The sequence below is a fragment of the Podarcis muralis genome, chromosome 14, assembly GCF_964188315.1.
Source record: "Podarcis muralis chromosome 14, rPodMur119.hap1.1, whole genome shotgun sequence".
Taxonomy (NCBI): domain Eukaryota; kingdom Metazoa; phylum Chordata; class Lepidosauria; order Squamata; family Lacertidae; genus Podarcis; species Podarcis muralis.
Window position 1 is genome coordinate 53,110,088 of NC_135668.1, and position 17,015 is coordinate 53,127,102.

The 17,015-nt window shown below is 43.8% G+C and overlaps 1 protein-coding gene across 6 annotated transcripts in view; it reads left to right on the top strand.

Annotated features, from left to right (window-relative positions):
• Positions 1 to 17,015, top strand: part of SDK1 (sidekick cell adhesion molecule 1) — a 588,002-nt gene that overhangs the window by 422,303 nt on the left and 148,684 nt on the right. For all 6 annotated transcript variants that reach the window (XM_077918733.1, XM_028706986.2, XM_077918736.1 and 3 more), the window contains exons 20-22: positions 3,896 to 4,088; positions 10,699 to 10,797; positions 16,633 to 16,824. In XM_077918733.1, the coding sequence (XP_077774859.1) occupies positions 3,896 to 4,088; positions 10,699 to 10,797; positions 16,633 to 16,824 (484 nt within the window). The remainder of the gene's footprint in view (positions 1 to 3,895; positions 4,089 to 10,698; positions 10,798 to 16,632; positions 16,825 to 17,015) is intronic.

Genomic DNA, 17,015 nt, shown 5'->3' on the forward strand with positions numbered 1-17,015 from the left:
AGTCCAACCCCCTTACCTTTCACTCTACAATTCTGTGTTTCTATGACCCTGTCTGCAAAATCAGACCTACAACCGAGTCCATGCCCTTCAGAAGTGTGGTGCGTAGGACTCTCCCATGCCCATCAAGACTCTTCACTGATAGCTTTTAGGCAAGCTGTAAAAAGCTTCATTTTTTTTTATGCCAGCAGTCATTTGGCATTGTGTGAGCTGCCACTGTTGAATGGATGGTTTGTAAGGGGTATGTTAACATTGTTTTTGTTTCATTCTACCCTGCCTTGGGGGAGTCTCAGGATTGAATGGTGGGATGGAAATAATTTGTAACAAATAAATAAGTGACCATCTTGGCAAGTCCTCACCATGATTCAAACATTTCTGCAATGGTGGAGAAATGGTGCAGATCTCACCCACTCCATTCACCACGTATTCCTCTACGTTAACTCCACGAAGCCTGTACAAATAGCCACCCAAATTTGCACAATATTCCTCCCTTTTCCCAGAAGGGAAAGATTGTGCCACGTGCATGGAATGTTTTAGATGGCTGGTAGAGATAGTGGAGCAATGACTGAAGCATCTGGGTTGGGCCATGAGCCCCCAGGGTTGGTTCTGCATCCATAAAACGAAAATGAACATGGCTGACTATTAAAGTTGTGCTTCCACCATTCAGAGTTGTTTCAGGTGTGTGTAAGGGGCTTGGAAAATCTAGATACTCACTACTATAGTATCTAAATCCATAGCTGCAACATTTATCCTCTAGATGCCAAGGGGTGTGCACCTGAGTAAAAGTCCTGAGAATTGAGACTTTTCCATTGTGAGTTTTGATTTCTTTCTTTCTTTCCTAAACATGTGAATCCAGCATTTTCATCTGACTGTTACCCAAACTTGTTTTTATGCCCAATTTGCTTTTAAAATGCAGTTTCCTTTGGAAAAAAAACCCATGAAGTGATTCACAGGCTAATTCGCACTTGTCAAGAAGAAGTGATCTCTGTGCTTTCAACTGTCAACTTTCTCTTTCCTTTCCTTTTCTTTAGTTCCTTGAGACGTAAACAGCTGCACAGTTCATATTTCTCTTATAGCTTCTTTAACTGTAATATGGATAGTTTGGGGAGGACATTTCCATCACATTTACTTGTACTGCATAATTTGTGTAATGATTTATACATTACCAGTAGTCAATTTTTTGAGTGTCTGCTTGCCAAGCTGGTTCCACCCATTGCATCTTTTATGTGGCAAATGCACTTGGCTTCGATTAATGGAACTGTGCGGTGCTAAATTCTTTGGAAATGAGGGAGAGTAAAAACACAGTCACTAACATTTGGACATTTCCATTTTCTTTCATAGTTAGGATTCAAAAAAGGAGAAGTGAGGCTCTGTGTTTGTCATTATGTAATGGTTTATTTTCATTTGACACTCACTTGAATCTCAGTGAGTCTTCTGAACATGATGTGACAGATCCATGCACAGGGCTGGGGGGAAGAGGAGCAAAAGGAGGAACAACTTGCTTTCTCTTGTGCTGCTAAGTTCCGGTTGCCTAGAGCTTGGGCACATCTGTGATTTTCATCAGCTTGCTGGTTAGGTGCAGCTGAGCATGGCATCCATGCTCTTCCACAAGCAGATACACAATGCTTGCAATGCATAACAGCTCCCTCCTCCTCCTCCTCCTCCTCCTCCTCCTCCTCCTCCTTTTCAGAGTAAGTTTGAATTTCCTCAATCCTGGGGAAGATTCTTGCATTTTCTTCACTTAAGGTGGCAGAGAAATGAAGGGGGGAATCCAGAGTTTTTGTTTATTTTAAAAGCAAGGGAAACGAGGTCCTTCTTAATGTTTCTCCACTTCCAGCTACTCACTGGAGACTGAAGAAGGGACCCATGTAAGATTGTTACTGTAGTGGGGATCATGGCTTGGAGGTTCATTTGTAGGGTCATCTTAAATCATCTTAAATCTTGCCATGAGAGGTCTTTGGAGGTACAGGAGAAACATTGAGTTGGCTGGCTGATTTGTAAAACTGCAGACTGAAGGGTGGGTTAAATTTTGGGCCTTGCCCTTGTGTGGTCCTGCCCAAATTTTGTCCCAGTGTCAGAATACAGGATTGGGAACCATTGGTTTTTTTTTTATTTCTGTGAAAATCTTTGTCCCTGGTCAACCTACATAAAAAACTACTGGCAGGGGGGAACTTCCTTCTGCGATTGCCAGGAGCCAGTGAAACAAATGTGTCCATGCATCAAGCAGTCCCCTTTAGGCTCTGTTAACTGCTCTTGGGGACAATTAGCACAAATTAACAGCAATTAACAGCATTGAGCAGTTGAATAGTGTTGTGCTATAAAAGGTGATCAGGGGAGCAAGGTCTAATAAGCCTTTCAGTGAGTTGGATCATGCTTGCTGTTTGACTTCCGTTCAAGTATCAAGGATCCTACCAAGTGTGCCAAGACACACTCTCAAAGAAATACGATTAAGACTCTCTGCTGGCTTTCTCTCTGGGCAGAGTCAGCCTGAGACAATTTGCTACCAAAGGTGAAGAATAAGGTGACTTCTTCTCCATTGCGCTTGCAGGAGCTGAGCAGATTGATTGCTGGATGTTGCACCAACAGTGGCAATGGGACTCCATTGCACTGGGGGGCAGCAGTCTAGTTTGGGGAGTGCAGGGCTGGCTGCATGACACATCTAGAGCAGCACCCTACGTCTTGTCTCCCCTTGTTCAGTGCTCCACTGTTGCCTGTTTGATCAGGCAGTGATGCGATGCAATGGCAGTGGCATGGGTCACATAAGCAGTGCAAGTACGATGCCTGCTGGAGTGTGTGCCCTGGCCTGGCTGACTCTGCTTGCTTACTCAAGGGCCTTTCGCTTTATGCTACCTTGAGGGTAAATATCCAGGCAAGACAGACAGCCCAAGGCAGTAGCAATCAAGCATCTCCACTCCCAAGGTGCCAACTCAGGAGGGGCTCAGGCAGAATGAACACAGGGACTGCCAGCATCCTTCATCTGAGATGGCTAATTGCTAAGGACATCCCTGTCTCTGTGGTTACTTAGGAACAGGCCTGGCAGTTCCTTCCTTGATGCCTTCCAGCCCCACATAATGCTGCAGTCAGTGTTTGGCTCAGGCTGCTCTCCCTGGCTCTTGAACAGGGGAGCACCACCCCCTCCCCTGTCCAGAAGGGTTTGTTTTAAGGTCCTGTGTTGTGCGTTGAGCAATTTGCACAGGTGCTGTGACAGGGTTATGACAGCATCCTGGCAGGGCTCTGAACCCAGACCTGGAGCAGTTTCTGTAAGTCAAATGGAAGAGAGGGAGCAGAGGCTGGAGCCTTAGGTCTACTGAGGGGAATAGTGAAAGATGAATTCAGTGTTCTTGAGCATGACACCCACCAAAACCCTGCCCCTTTTCAACCCTAGACCTTCAGTGTCTCCTAGGGTTGGTGGGCCTGGCCCTCATCTTCCTGGCATGATTGTGGCTCCTTGCAAGCTTCTTTTGAATCTGGTGCATTTGGGCAAGTGGTATGCCTCCCTTTTCCTAGCCCTTCTGTTCTCTAGCAACTGGCTGATTATTTTCACGTCCCTTTGATTATTCATTCCTGGAAGCAGGAGGAGGTTCTCTGTCGGGGTTATGTAACTCCTTAAGTTTAGCTTAAAGCACTTGTGTTTGCCTCTTTTTTAAAGAATCAGATTTTAGCAGCACAGTTTTAAAATTCTCTGTTTATAGCTGGAAGTAATTCACAAGGCTTTCATCAAGCACAGCAACACGGTTAAATTTGTACATCCAGCCAATTGGCAACAATTGTGTTAATAGTAATGTTGTGCTCTTACAAGTGAACTAATGAGGTCCTGGCGGTCCCATGTATTGGACTGTGAGTGGGAACCATCCCTGCTGTGATTTCATGCTTTCTTAATCAATGTTCCCATTTCCAGCTCCTGGCTTGGCCAGTTGATGCGCCAGAAACTGTGACTGCCGTCACCATTACCCCGGACTTTCATGGAGTGCACAGCGGCTACATAACCAACCTGAAGAAATTTACTGCTTACTACACCTCAGTCCTCTGCTTCACCACCCCAGGGGATGGGCCACGGAGCTCGCCACAGCTGCTCAAGACTCATGAAGACAGTAAGTAAAGAGTGACCAATGTCAATGAACAGCTTTTCCACATGATCCCTGGCTGGCTGATGAGCAAATAACCGTAACTTCCTAATTAGGTTGAAACCATTCATCAAACTTACTAAGCAATTCAAAGAACCACCGCAGACTGAAAATGTGTATTTTCACTGGGAGCTGTTCCGTGCTGGAAGGGCTTTATAGCTATGGCACTGAATACCCTTCCAATATGGAACAGCTCCCAGTGAAAACACAGACTTACTTTAATTTCTGGGTAGATAATTTTATTTGTATAAATTAATAATAATACCAGAACAACCATAATAACTAGTTATCTTCCTTAAATTTCCCCTGAAGAGCAAACTATTATTCAAGTAATGTTTGTTAATTAATTATTAAATCAGAGTCACTTCACACTTTGTGGGACAGAAGAGTTTGTGCTTGTCCACTGTGTGTCTCCATGGTACACCATCAGGTTTGGAGATAGAAAACATGTGATTAACATGTACAAGGCTTCTGAGCATCTACAGTTCTATGATTCCGTGATAGCACTGTAACCTTGCAGCTTTTGCCAGTGGAAACCTCCTGAGAGAGTGGAATGCAGTCAACTCTTCTAGGGGTACATATTATTTTATATGTTTTGTTTTAGAGAAACTGGGGGATGTATTGGCAGGTAGAACCATGCTGTCCACTGCCAGCACACACAAGATTTGCAGTCACAGTGTGCATAATTTGCAGATACCCCCTTGTGCAAACTCCAATGAATTCATGTTAATCCACCCACTTGGGAGTATAGTTCCCCACCTGTCAGTTCCCAAAGGAACACCTCGAGCAGCTTGCAATGTGTTTTTCAGGCACAAAAAACAAGTAAAACAACAATAGAAACAGGAGCAAAGCATCAGTATATCCACTAGGAAGAAACAGAATTTAAAATTATGAAAGGAAGATCTGTAAAGTGAGGGTAAATAGAAAGTTTTATTTACCTTCTGCCGACAAGACATTCAGCTTGACTGAGACTGAGGCTCTGTGGGGAGAGCCTTCCTGAGCCAGCGTACTATAACCCAAATGATTCTATGCCCTGTTTCCACCCATCATAAGACTTTGAAGGCCAGGGTGTGGGAGGAAGAAGAGGGGGACCTCTGAGGAAGATTTATTGAGCAGTTTTATGTGGGCAAAAGGGACTCCCAAATCTGTAGGCGTGATGCTTTTGAAAACGCACCGCCACCAGAAGGAATGCCATTTCACCAAATGTGCACCAGCTCTCAACTGTCTCCATCTTGCTAGGATTATGCTTTGCTTAATGGAGGCTGTGCAGGACAAGTTGCTCTTGGTTCTCATTCCCTCCAACAGAGCTTGTGCTGGAGAAGCTCCCTCTAAATTGTGCCCAATCATGCTTATAAAAGCATGATTGCTGGCTGGGCCACAGGTAAAATTTTATTGCTCCCAAGTCATCCTTCTATGTGCATGCATGCTTTTGTCTCAATCTCTTATGATATCCCCCACCACAAGGGAAGGTATCGGCAGAGCAAGATAGAGACACTAAGCCTGGGTTTCTAGAACAGACTGGAAGTTGAGGGAAAGCAAAGCAAGATCAGGACCATGGACAAAGACCAAGGTGCTGGCTCAGGACCATGGTTAGCAGACAGAAAATTCTAGTTGCCTCAACTGTGTCTTAGAGCAGTGGGCAGGTTTTTAGAGTCTCTGCTCAGGTAACTGGGATGGAAAACCTACATAATGAGTGCTGCATCCCTGGACACAGTCAATGGTCTGGGGGTTTGGGGTTTTTTGCTTACTCTAAGCAGATGGGTTTCAAGCTGCAGGGGCATTTTGAGCAAAAGTTCCTCGGGTTTTTCTGAACTTACAGGGGGTCTGTGGTCCAGTCATCAGAGTCTGATGGCAGAAGTGTCTCCTTGGAGCTCAGGACATGAGGTGTGGGTTTCAGTACCAGTAGATTCAAATGGGAAGGACCAGGGAATGGATCTGTTTCCTCTGCCTCACAGCTACTGTTGTAGGAGGATTTGGAACCTGAGGCTCCCTATAGCTATGGCAATTTTGTATGTACTTGGCTGTCCCAGTTCAACACAGCTGGCCCTGAGATACTCAGCACCAGATTCAAAATTTAATCATGAGACAGCACAGTTCTGTTCCCAACAAAGCTCCATTCAGAACATCTTGGCAACTTACAAATCTTATTTAAAAATAAACAAGGGAAAAAGGCATGCATAGCATGTCAAATTTGCAATGATGTGTATTAGAATTATTATTATTATTATTTTGTCATTTTCCCTGGCCTAATTTATCAAAGCCTGCAGAGAGAAGAAACATTTTCTTTGGTGTTCAGCACAAGTACTCTTCACTTCAATTCCCCGCTTCCCATCTGAAATCTCACCCCTGCTGCTGTAGAGACAAACCCAGACAATGCAGGAGATACAAACAGCTTCTTGATGTGGTTATTTCCTTTCCCAATGCCTCGAGAATAACCATCTGTTCGCCACTCTTCCTACAAAGACGAATCATATAGACAGCTTCAGTGCTAAAGAAGTCTGATTCCAAATGCTGACAAATTGGCCATGGGAGAGACTTCTTGGGAAAGATACTTCTATGTTCAAAGAACAGATTTTCTGCCATCAGAACTTTTGCATGCTAGCAGATTGCAGGCTAACCACTGGATATCTGCAAAGCTGCTTAACTACAAATGTGTTTACTTAAATTCGGAATTGCAAAGCGAAGACAGAACTGTTGCTTGAATTACTTCAGAAATAATCTGATTTTTAGGCTTCAAAAATTCTGTTGACATACATTAAACCAGCACAACTGATCTGGTGGTTGCTAAGTGTGTACATCTAACATGGCTCTAGGCCAGTTGTTCTGTCTCCCCCTCTTCTTCTTTTGCCTGCTCCTTACCTCCTTTCCTACCATGGCACATAAGAAAGGACCATAGTTCTGCAGGAGATTTCATAGTTCACATGTAGAAACTCCCCGGTTTCCTTGGCAATTAGAATTAGAACTGGGAAATATTTCTGCTTGTGATTTTGGCAACAAAGGGGACTTTAGTTGAAGGACAGAGCACTTGCTTAGCATAGTGGAGATCACAGGTCCAGTTACTAAGCTATTAAAAAACCCAACCTGCTGGCTAGTGATATGAATGGCTTTTATGTGAGCTACTGGAGACCCACGGCCAATCTGAACAGAGAATAGTGGGCTAGACGGACATATAGGCAGTTTCTTGTGTTCTTGCAAGAACTGAATATAAGAGCACAAGGAAGGCCTTTTGGACCAGGCCAATGGCCCATCTGGTCCAGCATCTTGTTCTCAAAGTGGCCAGCCAGATGCCTGGAGGAAACCGGCATCTTTTATCTGTCTCGACTTCTCCAGCCTTCAGCTTCATTGGATGTCCACAAGTTCTAGTGTTATGAGAGAGAGAGAAAAGCCTTTTTTTCTTTTCATGTTCCCTGTGCCATGCATAATTGTTATGCACTTTCATCATTTCACTGCTGCCAGTCAGACAAGTAGATAGGACTGGGCTAGATGCACACTCTTCACTGCTTTGTTTCTCCATTCTCTCTCACTTACACGCACAAATACACACACCCAGGATCATTCTAACCCACTTATTCTGCCTACCTGTAGTTCTCTGTGCTTGACTGCTTCTTCCTTCAAGGTAGACTATGGTGCATTAAAGCTCCTGAGTTCATCATCCTGTCCATTTTGGATAGGAAAGGCTTTGTAGCTCACAGTCAGCTCCACGCAGTGGTGAAAGGGAAGCTCTTCTTGTCACTCACTGCAGGAGAATCTGGGCTATGTTTGCTTCCAGAAGAAGAAGAAGAGAATAGCAATTTCCACCTAGCAGTTGCAGGGGACCCAGCTGAGTCCTTTGCTGTAGAACAACAGGAAGCAAGAAAAGCACCAGTGCTCAGGCCACTGATAGAAAAGTACTGGATATTGACATGACTGAGATGCCTGTAAAGCTCCTTCTGCTATGAAGTGAAAAGTGTAAATATTAACAGTGTAATTTTTGTCATGTTGCTAGAGTGTATGAATGGGGGGGGGCAGAGTTTTCTCTATGCATTTGAGGAAAATCCTCCAGTGCTTCTCCTCCCAAAGCAAATACCAGTTTCAGAAGTGTGATTTCCCTAAAGACTATATTATTTGGTTGGTAGTATATAATGCTTCTGTGTTTGCTCTACCATGCAATGGATCAGACAAAAATTATCATGCCAAATGGAGTCTAATGTATGGGTGAATCACTTATTCTTTGATATATATCTCAGCTCAATTATGTCTGCATTTTTGTAATGACCAGTGGTTTTTCGCAAATAAATTTGACTGACTTGACTTCTTCATCTGGATTTGATGATAATAAGAAACAGAGCTGGATGCCATCCATATATTAATGACACCTCACTCCAGATCTCTGGATGCCCTCGCTTAGAAGTTGCATGGATCTGTTGAGTAGCAGAAAGACAGAATATAGCCCTCTGGGAACCAATGGCATAAACATCAGGAACCCCAGCAGTAGTCATTCAGCACCATGTCCAAGACTTGGCTGTCAACACAGGAATGCAACAACCATAAGTTGGTGTCCCCACTTTCCATCCCAGACAGTTATTCAGGAGAATACTGTGGATAATGGTACTGAAAACCATGAGAATCAGCATGGTCTCACTCCCCCTGTTTTTCTCCAAGATAGAGAGAAACCTCGTATGTTCCTGAAGAGGAGTCAATCAACAGATAAGCTCCCCTGCTGGTAGTAGTTACAGGCAACAAGGCACAGCATGAATAAAATTCCCTAGTTGTTAAGACCAGCAAGCCAGCCTGATGTAGAAGTTTTCTTAGGACCAAATGAGTGTGTTCTGAGCCACTCTGGCTTACTGATTCAAAAGTCCTATGGCCAGAGTTGGGTCATAGTGCATCCATTAGTAGAGAATCCTAGATATGTCTTGGACCAGAAGCTCTCTTTGTGCAATACTTTGATTACTGGAGGCTGAAGAATGAAGTTTCAACAGTGTCCCCTGAATTGCAGGTGTAGAATTGGAAATTGGCTAGCACTAGCCTCTCAGCTATCTTTCTTCTCCATAGCTGGAGAGGAATCAGAGCCTGTGCAAAAGTGAAGAGGAAACAGAATGTGAATTGCCAACTGATGTCAGCAGAGCAGGAAGACAGCCCAGTCTGGCAAGGATCCAAGTATTAGAAGCATGGTGAATGCAAAGTGAGCAGAAGCCTCTCTCTTCTCAATAAATCTGTGGAAGTGAGGAGAGCTAGCAGTCCCACAAATCAGTCTCTGTGCCTTCATTGAAGATCAAGATTGAACTAAGACAGCACATTTTTTTGGATGCTAGTTCTATTTTACACTGTTTTCATTGCCCACCAGAGAATACTGTTTTAAGTGCTGTTGAGCTTAAGCTGTAAAGCTTCCTTTAGAAGTTCCGCCCAGTTACACGCATGTGCTGAAGATCCTTGCCCTGTGAGTGGTATTTTGAAAGTGCTTTTTGGGAATGGGCTTTTCTAAGCAGTGGGTGGATATCCTTGACCTCCATGTGCCCTTCACTATTGCAAAGTCCCTGCTCAAATGTTATGTGACACTGCAGACATTTATTCAGCACCTGCAAAAGACATGGGGGAAAGGTGGTTGGATTTCCTTATTTTAAAGACTTTGTTATGAAGGTGAAATAACAACCCAGTGAGAAATATGACAGGAAATTTATTTTCTTACAAAACAACAAAACCCATCCTGTCCAAAGGCATGGGATTGAATTATATCAGAGCTTTTTACATTCACACTTATGTCCCTTAAGCTGTCGTATTCCAGTTGTGTGGCAGTTCCAGTTGTGTGCAAGCACAGCAACCAAAGAAAGTCTGTAATGTGGATGAGGTCCTGTGCCCTCTTCTTTTGTACTGTACATAATAAAAGCATGATAATCCATGAAAAATGTGGTCTTTTCATTTTGTTCCCCTTGCTGTTTTTAGCTTAGTAGTCAGGTTTTTTTCCTATCCATGTTAATTGCCAGACTTCTTTAGTCCATGTGGTCAATGCACAGCCTCTAAAAATTCCAATATCTAGCTATTACTGCCCTGGCTGCTAATAAAAGCTGGCCAATAAGATGCTTAAAATGCAGATTCATATTGACCACTAGGTAATGATTAAGTAAAGGCGGCTATGCCCTTTGATTATATTTTGTGCAGTTATGCCTCTAATTTCTTTTAACACTTCCTCTCAGAATGTGGCCACCTTTTCACAGGTCTGCCACATGTGGTGATGTGAGCCCAACACCAGACACACACACACACCCTCCAACAAGATGGTCTGTTTCCACAAGGGGCAACAGCACATGAGGCTGCTTTTCAGGATTCAGCCTGATCTGATTATATTAAATGAAGAGACTTTGAACCAGTGTGGCTAAATCTCTTCCTGCCACTCTCCTTAGCTCTGTGAAAAGAGGATGGGGTAAAATCTTTCATGCAGATGATAATTAGAATGGTCCTTAGCACACTGATTGCTCTGACAGCACTCTCTGTTGGTAGTAGCCCTGGCCTAGGTGCCTGTTTTCTCTCTTTGGCTAAATCAGATCTGAAGTGAACAGAGCCTCTCCTGTTATAACAGATTTCTTTTTCTGATTGCCAGAGCCAGGAGCTGTGGGGCACCTGAGTTTCACCGAGATTCTGGACACTTCGCTCAAGGTCAGCTGGCAAGAACCTGTAGAGAAAAATGGCATCATTACAGGCAAGTATCAGCAAGCAGCCACTTACGAAAAGATGGGGAGGGGAATAGGAGAAAAAGAAAGAAACTCATTGCACTGCAGTGATCAATATGGCCAGCTTTTATCGAGAGCTTCTGGCGGAGAATTCAAGCTTGCCGCTACTACTATTTAAAGCTTGAAGAGTCAGCAAAGGTGTGTATTGAGAGGTCATTGGGCAGTTACAACCAGCTCACAGTCATGGCCTCTAGAAAAGTTGTCTGTGGGGCAATTTAGCTCCCCACATCCATTTGAGCTTGTAAAATCTCATGTCTCTCCACCCCTATAACATGCACACAGTAGTTTCTGTTTCTCTGCAACTCAATGAGGTTGGAGAGCCACTGTTTCCAGTTGCCAAGACTTTTTAGAGTTGAATTTATAACAAGGACATCACAATCCATTAAAATCTTAATCTTCATATTGGCCCTCTGGGTCTGGAAAATGTTAGTTCCCTGTTGACCAAAAAATCCATTTATGTATTTCATGTATGATGTGCTCCAAAAGAATGTGTTTTCCTTTGCTGTCAGTGGCAGAGGTTTCACTGGGCCATGCTTCTTTGCTATTTATGCACATGAAACTTGTGACCTTTGGAATGCAAAGACACCCATTGCTTCATTATCCACACAGCAGCAGATCCCACATGTTTAGGCAGAGACAGCGTGGGTATTGGACAAAAAGCTTTATAGAGTTTTAATAACCTTCTGTGTTGTGTGTATTTCTCACATGCATGTGATTTAATTGGGTCTATATGTATGCCTTGGACCCCACTACCTGAAAGATCGTCTCTCCCATATGGACCTGCCTGGCTGTTAAGATCCTTGAATGAGCACCTTCTCCCAGTCCTAGCAACACCAGAGGCCCAGTTGGTGGTGGCACATGAGAGGCAGGGCCTTTTCTGTGGCTACCCTCATACTGTGGAATTCTCTCCCAAGAGAGGCCAGACTTGTGCCCTCCTTGTTATCCTTCATCTGCCAGGCTAAGACCTTCCTGTTCAGACAGGCCTTTGAAAACTAAGGTGAAGACGATGCTGACCACAGGGCTGCCAGGCCAGGCCAAAATGTATTTTAATGTTGTTGTTTTTAAAAATGTGTTTTGGTGTTTTTTGACTTGAATACTTCCTTCTATGGAAGTTATATGGTCACAAAAAACAATAAAATCTGCTTGCCTGCCTGCCTGCTTGAAAGTGATCCCAACAATTGCTGGAAGCTTTCAACCCAAAATGTGGCAACTGGGCAATGAAATCATACCCATGTGCTGAGCTCATGCACCAGCCAACTTATGGTATGACCTCCTCTCAGAGGTGTGTTATGCCCAAACTTTATTGAGAATTTGATGACAATTAAAGACCCATCTCTTTGCCCAAACTTTTGAGAGGGGTGAGGTGAAATGCTGATTGGTGGATTGCTTTATTCATTCCCCTCTGCCATGTAGACTTATTAAATGTTGCATTTTTGGTTGTGTTTTAGACTGTTAAATGTGGTTATTTGTGGGTTTTAGTGTCAAAAGTATATGTAACACACCAGTAATGATTTCATCATGGATTCTGCCCCATGTCATTGTGGGTGTGTTATGAAACATTTCCTCCTGGAGAAAATCAGGGCTAGTCCATGTGGTTGCTAGAAAACAAAAAGCAGAGCACAAGATGAAACAAGATGGCCCTAGCCAACGGGGATGCAAGCAGGTCCTATGGAAGCTTTGAAGCTGGCTTAGTAAGGTGGCAGTTTCTTCTATACCTGAATCAAATTATTTTAGGAAAGGGGGAGGAAAGTGAAGATCCCTTTTATTTATGAGGAAATGTAGGCCTAGAGACATGTCAGGCAAGGTTTGTAAGGAAGAAAAAGTCCCCCTGTTACGGTGAACATTGCATTTAAGGCAGGGAGATGGGAGGTGGCGAAATCATTCATTTCCCTTGAATGGTTCAGTGGCTTATCCAATGCTGCTTAGAAACCTAAGAGTGCTTAGGAGGCTCCCACTTCATCACTTCGGTGCATGGATGTCATTTGCTGTGACTTGGTTTTTAATTCTAGTGTGCGGAATGAGAGGAAAGCGCAGAGGGCATTAGGAGGGAGCAAGCCAGCTTTGGTAAATTGCCCGTTGCTCTCATTGTAAATTTCAGTATCTTCCTCTCTCCCTCAGCAAACTCTGATTTATGAGGGCCTGGATGCAGACGGACAGTTTGTGATTGGATGTACTGCTCTCTCATACAGAATTTACTCCAGATCAACAGAAAATTATTTCTGAAACTCTTCTGGTCATTAGTTTCAGTTAGGCTGCAGCTTATGGAGAAGGGGCTAATGCCAGAGAACAAGGAATGCTTCTTCTCCTGCCTGAAACTGGAGTCAGATAAAACCCAATTGCCTCTGCCTCTTCAGTTCTTCTAGGATGCTACTCATCTTGCGCAGTTTCTGCCTTTTAAAAGTTAGAAAAGCTTCCTTCCATCTGCCTCTTCCTTTGGACTTCATAGTTTCTTCTGCAAGTTCAGTTCCTTCCTAGCAAGGTTGGGCTCCATGTGTTTTGTTTTTATCTGGTTTGGCTGGGCTCCTTTTCAGAAGCAGAACATTTGGTGTGTTGCTGGTGGGGTTCTTTGCCTGCTCAGGGCCAGTTCACACAACCATTGTGGCAGGGTGACCGGATAAAGCTTTGGCACTTCAACTGCTGCAGAGCTCATCAGATGGGCAAGCGATGCCTTTGAAGATAACTTTCGTAAGGATAAGAGTGCAAAACAAAATATCTTGCCCTCACATAGATTTTTGTGGTCACGTGGCAGTAAAGGTTCATGCAAAAATTGAGTGTGCCATACGAAATCCAGCAATTATGTGATACAAAACAGATAAGACATCCTTTTATTCTGTAGATTTGCATTGGTAAACATGCAGCAACCTTTTTGACCTTCCTGAAAGACACTTTTACTATTACAAATCACTTGAGTTATTCCTTTATATATTTTATGTCTCTACCTCTGAGACCGTTTTCAGATAAAAGATAGTAGATGATGGTGTATCATGTCAAAATCATCATTATTTATCCTTGAAAATACTATCCTATCCAAGTCTGTCATTCAGCAAGTCTGGAAGGGCCAATGTGGTTGTTTCATGACCAAGCTAGTTGCTGGAGAGCTGTCCTCTCTTACGCTAGTGGGCTTGAATCACATCCTATTCACATCCCTTCAAGAGTGTCCTGTACCTTCCTGCCCTGATCCTAATCACCAGGGAAGTTGCAATCAAGCAAACTTTTCCAACCAGCTCTCTCTCGGCTGTCACAAGAAAGGTTCACAAATGTGCTCCAGAGTTAATAAAGTTGTCACCAGGGGTTCAGAGGAGGGAGAGAGGAGAACAAGCAAAATCAGAAGCAAAATTGAGAAAATTGGGTTATAGACAGTCTGGAAAGTTCACCGAAGGCAAGCAGAAATGAAAGAGCAAAGGAGTGAATGGCTTAACAAGCAACTCTACAATAGAAAAGTGAGGTTGGAGGGTCAGGTGCTGCACAGATAAGGACAATGGCTTTCCTGTACAAGGTTTGAAAAGGCAAGATAATGATCCACCCTGCTTAAAAAAGTGTATGCAAGGGCAGCTGTGGAGATCCCCCCACATATTGTTTTAAAATTCTCAGCATATTCTTCTGGGTTGTGTAGCATCTCATTTGTAACGTTTTCCATAACGTCTCATCGGTGACAGTAGCTTTTGCCTAGTACAAGATATCACTTGTGTAAAGATGCACAGAAGTTTTTCCTCTAGTTTGTTTCCTCTAGTTTGTTGAAGTGTTTTTAAAATATTAGTACCAATAATGTCACCACCATTAAGTGATTGATCTCAAACTCTTACAAGCTTCTACAAACCAGATCTAGTGCTGGATGGACTCCCTGAAGGTATAGAGAATCTAGATGAGTAAACAGCTTCTTTCCTCGAAATCCTCAAATACAAAGAAATAAAAAGGCAGGAAAGAAAAGAGAGATGTGTTTGTTGGTTGCCTGGTTTGCAGTTAATAAGGGTAATAGTGGCTTGCTTAAAACAAAGTGGGAGAACATCTGCTATGCATGAGAAGGTCCAAGGCTCAGTCCCTGCTGGCCTCTCCCGGTAAGGCTGGGAGAGAATCCTGCCTGAAATCCCGGAGAGCCGCTGTCTGTCATTGCAGACAATACTGAGCTAGATAGATCAATGGTCTGACGCAGTACAGTGGTACCTCGGGTTACAGACACTTCAGGTTATGGCCACTTCAGGTTACAGACTCCGCTAACCCAGAAATAGTACCTCGGGTTAAGAACTTTGCTTCAGGACAAGAACAGAAATTGTGCAGCAGCAGCACGGCAGCAGCAGGAGGCCCCATTAGCTAAAGTGGTACCTCAAGTTAAGAACAGTTTCATGTTAAGAACGGACCTCCAGAATGAATTAAGTACGTAACCAGAGGTACCACTGTATAAGATTTATGCTGCTCTGTCAAAACATGCAACATGGCCCTGGGCTCATCTGGACTTCCTTTCATGCAGTGCTTTCCAGGTACAGTGGAACCTTGGTTTTCAAACGTAACCCATTGCAAAAGACTGTTCGACTTCCAAAACGTTCGAAATCTGAAGATAAATGGGTGGTCAGCAAAATCCATTGAAAAAAAGGAAAAACACGCAGCGGAAGCCTTTCAACTTCCGAAGCGCGTTCAAAAACAGAAGCAATTACTTCTGGGTTTTCGGCGTTCAGGTTCCAAATCATTTGTCAATGGAGATGTTCGAGAACCGAGGTTCCACTGTAAAGGTCTGGGCTTTAAAGCTCAGTATCTAAGCATTTGGGATTTTTTTCATCCCAGTGCTTTCCCTAAGAAAACCCATGTTTTACTGCTGAATTGGAGCAAACAGCAATCTGCAGAAAAACTGGTTGTCTTTTGTTCAGTAAAACACAAGTTTCTGGGGAAAGCACTGAGATAAAAAAAAAAAAACAACCACTTGGACACGGAGCTTTAAGCATAGACTCCTGTCAGCAACTGAAGATGCCACCATAAGCCAGGGACAGAGAGGGAGAAGAAGAAGAAGAAGAAGAAGAGTTTGGATTTGATATCCCGCCTTTCACTCTCTTTTAAGGAGTCTCAAAGCGGCTAACATTCTCCTTTCCCTTCCTCCCCCACAACAAACACTCTGTGGGGTGAGTGGGGCTGAGAGACTTCAGAGAAGTGTGACTGGCCCAAGGTCACCCAGCAGCTGCATGTGGAGGAGCGGAGACGCGAACCCGGTTCCCCAGATTACGAGACTACCGCTCTTAACCACTACACCACACTGGGGTGTGTGTCCCTGACATTTGTTTATACCTGTACTATACTTATAATCTGGTTATGTGCTGCAAGAAATAACCCTCAAACCTGGATGTTGGGGACAAACACATGTGAAACTGTTGGTTACGCATGTGGGACTAGCTACTTGTGGGAGGAGCAGAGAAATAAAATGATCCAGAAATAAACTTTCCTGATGCTTGAGGCGGATGTTGAAGAAGCAAGAACTGAGCTGCCACTGAGTTGCCCTTGGGTTGCAAACACAGCTGAGGGCTCTGTCGGCATGTCACTCTCTGAAGCCCCATGGGCAGCAGAATGGGCAGGTGAAGCTCCTTCAGCCCAGGGGGGCAGGACCCTTTGCTTTGCTGCAGTTGACACCAGCTTAATGAGCAAACATTGCTACATAGAAAAGTGCTTTTCTGTTTAAGGAGAGTATCAACACTGGCTCCTTGGCTAAGTCACTGAGCTGTTCTTTGAACAGATTTTTAAGACTGCACAGGGAACAGGCGTGGAAGGCGCCTCTGATAACAGCTGCTTGATTTCTTTGTCCTTTTTTTCTTTCCCCTTTCCAGGCTACCAAATCTCCTGGGAGGTGTACAGCAGGAATGAATCGCGTCTTGCTCGCACTCTTGCTAACACAACCCTTGAGTACAAAATTACAGGCTTGTCATCTCTCACCACTTACACGATAGAGGTAGCGGCAGAGACGTCAAAGGGGACCGGCATGGTCACTTCATCAACCATTTCGTCTGGTGTTCCTCCAGGTTGGTAAAAACAGAAATCGGAACAGCCCCAGAAATATTGGTGTGTGATGGGTATAATTAACTCTTCTTCTATTTTTTTTTTTTAATGCCAAAGGATCACAAGGGCTACTTACAGAAATAAAATGAAAAATGGAAATGCAGGAGATATATTTACGTTGGTATATCTTTCATATTTGCAATGGTCTGGTGCG